Source organism: Beta vulgaris, chromosome 6, assembly GCF_026745355.1.
Source record: "Beta vulgaris subsp. vulgaris cultivar EL10 chromosome 6, EL10.2, whole genome shotgun sequence".
Taxonomy (NCBI): Eukaryota; Viridiplantae; Streptophyta; class Magnoliopsida; order Caryophyllales; family Amaranthaceae; genus Beta; species Beta vulgaris.
Genome location: NC_079207.1, coordinates 69,881,907 through 69,887,906, shown reverse-complemented (window position 1 = coordinate 69,887,906; position 6,000 = coordinate 69,881,907). Strand labels below are relative to the sequence as shown.

The window sequence follows — 6,000 nt, the reverse complement described above, 5'->3', positions numbered from 1 at the left end:
AAAGTCTAAGTTTGACACTTCTCGCACATTAGGCACTAAGACCTTGCAACTTGCAAGACACGTAAACTAATACTTGTCCATCTAACACCTAAAACTCCTAACATACTAACTATACACCAAAACTTCCTTGTAATGCGCAGCTATAATTCTCATCACAATACAAAGTCAAAATTCAAATAGCTGTTATCTGCTCTTCAGTCTTCACCGAAAACATGCTGCGTGTTGCATGCCTCAATATCAACATAACATAATAACATACCATAATAATACCTGTTATACCTCACCATAAACGTTAATTTGTAAATATTCCAATACCCAAAATTAGTAATACCAGTAAAAATACATATACTTGTTCCATTCCTTGTTAACTGTCTGTTAAAGGTGATGTAGTGATGGTTTGTATAGGGTTGCTTGGTAGGGTAAGGGATGGAGGCGGTGAAGGCGGTGTTTGGTATGTATAGTTTGGCAATGGTGGTTAGTTTTGAGGTGATGAAACCTTAGAGGATATGTAATTTACACGAACTTATTTTACTGGACTTATTATACCCGATTGAGCCTAATTAACCCTGTTTGCATATGATTCGACTTGATGAACTGTAATGATCCCTAAAACATATTTATTGAAGACGAGGAGAACACACTATAAGTAAGAAATTTGGGATAAACTTATTAATCAAAATGGAGAGAAGAGAAGGAATCAAACAAGATAATTGTCAACTTCATTTGTTTTGCCAAATTATTAGGGAAGTCTTGTGATGTAGTTTCGATAATTTTGTTTTCATTGTTAAAAAGCTGAAAACTGAAAATGAAAAAAAGGATAGCAAACACAATTTCATTTCCCTTTCCGCTAATCACTCAATCAAATGGCCCTATTGACTGTTCAGACTTCAAAGAATCAATCAACATTCTTGGTGCCCTAGGAAGCTGACTGAAGGAGGCTAGATTTACATATAAAGAAGTATGATTGACCCAAAGTAGCACTCACTAAACAGGGTTTAAACCACAAACTTGATATACAACTTACATTCAAGAAATATATTACACAGTTGGTTGTTGATGGGAATCCATTGAACTAGCTTGATCTTGTTGACTGACGTCACACACAAGCGCGTCAAGGTCTGGTCTCGTGTCAATCACTTCCAAAGATCCATTTGGAAACGCATCAGGATAAGTAGCATAGATCTTTGACTTCATACTCCTTAACTTGAGAAAAATGTAGTCAAGGTCTGTTTTCATTGATTTCAAGAGACGAGTGTTTTTCGAAAAGTCACCCATGACATCTGCATAGCAATTCTCCGAGTATTCATTGAAATATGAAAGCACTGCATTGCTGTCCTGCAATCTTCCCAATATGAGGTGTTGCATCTGCTTGAGTGACTCAATAGAATCTGGGTTTATCAGAGTTTTGATTTCATGAGAAACCTCATTAGATGCAGTCCTAATCGCTTCCCCCTCAGATCCTTCCATCTTTAAGTAGACGCAAGAGAGAAAAAAAAAAGTCATTTACAGAGAAAACAGACAGCTTCGAAGGATTTCTTACTGCAAAACAACCCTAATCTGTGACAAAATCAGAGGCAAAAGCTAAATTCAAAGTCAGGTCAAGTAGCACTGTATTTGTTTAGAGTATGGAACTTCTTGGTTAAATTGTTTTTGATTCCAAAACTAGGTGCCAGGTAAAACATCAGAGGTCAGTAAATAGCAATCTCACAAGAAGTTATGGTCTAGTAAGGGAACAATGCGGTGGTTAGCCTTGTTTCTTCCTGGTTGCATTGCGATTTGACAACTCAATAAAAACTGAACATTGAACATTGAACATATCTACAAGTTTGAGTCATTGACTGATAGATCAAGGGATTACATTAAGCACTCAGCGAATCTTCTACATTACAAACAAGCTCAACGTATGAGCTAAAGTTTTAATCAACCATAACTCCGTAAGCAATAAAACAGAACACAGAGTACCATAATAGTATGACAGCAAAATGTCCAGTGAACTATTCACCATCTCCTGACGCAAAGATTGAACTCTGAGCTACTTTCTATATTAGCTTCATTATATATCGATATCATCCCTAGCCTCTAAAAACCTCCCAGCAAGAGCAAGATCCGGAGGTAAGGGGGCGGAGACTTGAAGTACACACTACAAACCTCACCCTAACAACAAAGAGATACCATTTCCAGTTGCTGCTTTACTCAAAAACCAAAGACAGTTAGATACTTTGCAGTAAGAAAGTAGCACAAAAAAGTTCAAGGAGCCATTTCTATACCATCCACTCTAACTCCAGAAGAAAGAATAGTGAATCTCTAATTCTTTAGGCTCAATCTAAATGCTGAATCAGCTGAACTTGATATCAATAGACAATGAAGAAGGCAAGACATAAATCTATAATGTTCTAGCCTTCTATACTCCATCAACCATCTTCTCTCATTGGATCATGGATCATGGATCAAAGCTGATTTGCACCCTGACATTTGCCAGAAATGGTCTCAATATATATGCTCAAGCTTGGCTCAGGTACCTTGAGTCAGGATTGGAGCTCTTCCATTTTCTTGTTTTATTTTTGGCAGAATTAATATCTCATAAGCTCCTCGAAGCTCTTATGCATGTCAGAGACCAGCAATTACCCCAGCCTATTATGAGCATATGTACTTTCATGAATGACTGATAACATAGAGTAACCAAATATCACAAACGCATTAACTTTTATTTGGAATGAATACATAATCCTACTAGAAAACTAAATTAGATCCCCTAGCTAATTATTTGTGATCTAGAGGATGCTATGGAAAATAACTCCAACTTACGGAAATGCTTTGCTGCATCAACAACGAAAATCATAAGCCTAAACCCCAAGTAACTTAATGCAGCCCTATCAGCCATCAATTTTCAACCAAACAACACTAAATCTAATATTCATCAAATCATAAAATTGAAGGTCTTAGCACATAGAATAAAATAAAATATGATGATTAGTTTCATAAACCTCAAGTTTTCATCCTAAATTTGGTCTATATCTTGATAAAATGAAGTTTAGGGATCATCTTCCAGCCCCGGCCCGAACAATATGGAGGCCCTGTGCTCAAAGTTAAAAATGAGGCCCTTATATTAAAAAAAATTCAAAGTTACGTACAACGATCTCAAAAATATCTATAATATACTTAGATTATGATTGTTTCTTACCAAATAAGTAGTAATACAAGCTTCTATCTAAAAAGTGCTATCCTTGAAACACTTTTAGAGGCGAAAATTCAACCAACACTAGGATCATTATTTTCATTCAAATTGTGATCACCGTTACTAGTAGCATAATTTTCATTCGGATTAGCACATAGAATAAAAAATTCTTTCTCATCCAATAGTAGATTCATATTTATTTCCATTGCAAATCTTTTTAGTCAAACCAAACGAAAGCCGAAAGTTAAAAATTTAGCGAGTTCTAGTAACCATCAGGATTATATACAACGTTATGAGATCAAACATTAGCACTAGCTCCTTAAGTGGCAGCCTTGTAGTTAGGGTTTTTATTAGGAAAAGGATGATGACTTGTTGGTGCCGTCGATACGCTTGTGCTACTTCTAGTGATAAATTACATGTGTGAGTGGTTCACATTTGTATACAACTCATTTTTGAGCTGATAATAGGGTTTGGATCATCATTCTACAAATCATAACTTTTTAGGAACTAATCAACTCAATTTTGCAAGCATTGAGATACGCTTTTATTCGGACGAGGAGTATTAAACAGAATACCGCTAGTTAATTCGGAAAACAACAAAAATTACTAATTCTACTTTGACCTTTATTACACTCATAATACATTAATCACATATCTTAAAGTAAAGGATTCAATTGCAATCACGCGAATTAGCCGAACCCTAATTTCTACAAATACAATTACAAGAACAATTCAATTAGGCTGAAAGACATTAATTATTAGCAAAGTTTCCGAAATTACCTGATCTTAATTTCGGTTGCAGTGACCACTTCCTGAAATTAAAATAGCAGAATGTAGCACGATTTTCTGAAATCAAAAGAATTCAAGCGCAGAATCAGATGGGGTAGATTGAAGAGAAGTGGAAATTCGAGAGAATGTCAATAATCAATTTTTACTGGAAAATGAGAAGGATAGGAGAAGAGAGAGATTGAAAAAACATACTGCAGTAAGGGCAATATCGTCTTTCACGTCTTGTACTAAATCAAAATGTTGGAGGATTTTGTCCTTGATCGAGTGTAACAAACTAAAATGTATATGGATAAATTATAGCGATAATATATTTAATAATATTAGGTGACTGCAATGTTTTTCCAGAAGTTAATTGCGGTTTGTTAGGCTAGTATAAATAGAACCAATTACTACTATATTAGGTCCTATGAAGTCACGCAATGTGACACCCTTGGATATTATATGAATCTATTTGTGAAATGGTTGGATGCTTTTTAGATGGGTGGAGTGAAATGTAACTCATGATTTTATTAAGTTGTGTGACATTATGAGGCAAATAAAGCCTCATGAAGCACCTCCTTTACAACCACCTTATATAGGGATACGAGAGTTACAGAGTGAGTACATACATCACCTTGTGAAAGAAAATATGATCTTTTCCTTACTCTTCCTCCCCCCATTCGACTACCATACACCTCAAAAGCAAGAGAATTTTACTCTCTTCCGCACTAGCATACGTGATGATACAAGGGTTGTTCGTGGACCAACATTAGAGGAACGATGTTTGACGTTCTAAATGATCTCCACTAGAAGGCTTGTGGTGTAAGAGGAATTCACGCATCAAGAGGTATTATTCTATACTCTTATTAGATTCATGTTAATTTTATGCAAAGATCTTGGGTTAAATGTTTGAGTATAAGATACTCGTTTTCCGCATTGAGCATCTAAAGTCCTACAAACGCACGACAGTTTTCCCTATTTTTCTACTATGTCCAAAACAGAAAGTGTCTTTTCTCCCTTCCATTACGAGAATAGTAGTATACAAAATCTCGATTTAATTATTACATGCATAAAACCAACATCAAATGAACGAAATAAGACCAACACCAGATCAAGTATATGTGCAAACATTGCAATCCAATCCAATCCAACCATAAGAATAACATCATGTGTAATCGCAAGTTTAACTTGTAGTTTCTCAAAAGGTATTTACTAGGAGTACTTGATTTTGTCATACTCGCGAAAAAACAATATTTATTTGATTTTTGAGTTCAATATACTTAGAGGTTAGACTCCCGTTCTGGATATTTGTTTGCGAGGAGATGAAGAAGGATTCGGAATTTAATTTAAATTTGTCAAAATGATAGGTTTGTTTTGCAATATTTGGATATAAAAACGAGATATTAATTGGTAGATGATATCCGAATCTATAGGTCTATATTAAAGAGAATGTATTGGGTCAGACGCGTCCGACCATAATATTTGGTCGGACTTGGTTTCAATTTTTTTTAGTTGGTTTCAAATTTTTTTCGGTTGGTTTCAATTTTTGTTCAGAAGACCAAATGAATGAAAAACAACACAAGCTGAAAGAATTCATACACCAACTGAAAGAACACAGAAGACCAAATGAAAAAAAAACAACACAAGGTGAAAAAATTTACACACCAACTGAAAGAACACAGAAAACCAAATGAAAAAAAACAACACAAGCTGAAAGAAATTACACACCAACTGAAAGAACACATAAGACCAACTGAAAGAAAAACAACTGAAATTGAAAAATAATACTTATGTCTACTTGGAACTAGGGAAGAGTGAGGAGTTTGTCTCAGAGGAAGAATTGAAGATGAAGCTTAAAGTTTGGCCAAAAAACTGGCCAAACAAGGTGTTACCACCTGACCTCGCTCGATTTGAAACACTCAACGATGCAGTCTCTTTTCTAGTGAAATCTGTATGTGAGCTTGAAATTGATGGAGATGTTGGTTCAATTCAATGGTACGAGGTCCGTCTTGAGTAAATAATATGTTAGGAAATTTTATGAACAACGAAACTATTAT

The 6,000-nt window shown here is 35.1% G+C and overlaps 1 protein-coding gene across 1 annotated transcript; it reads right to left on the bottom strand.

Annotated features, from left to right (window-relative positions):
* Window positions 1-816: 816 nt before the first annotated feature.
* LOC104897861 (kxDL motif-containing protein LO9-177) lies at window positions 817-4,130 on the bottom strand. The gene is made up of 2 exons (XM_010684818.4): window positions 3,956-4,130; window positions 817-1,467 (listed from the first exon to the last, which is right to left on the bottom strand). The coding sequence occupies exon 2, from the start codon at window positions 1,465-1,467 to the stop codon at window positions 1,039-1,041; it is 429 nt and encodes a 142-aa protein (XP_010683120.1). The 5' UTR covers window positions 3,956-4,130; the 3' UTR covers window positions 817-1,038.
* Between the last annotated feature and the right edge of the window lie 1,870 nt (window positions 4,131-6,000).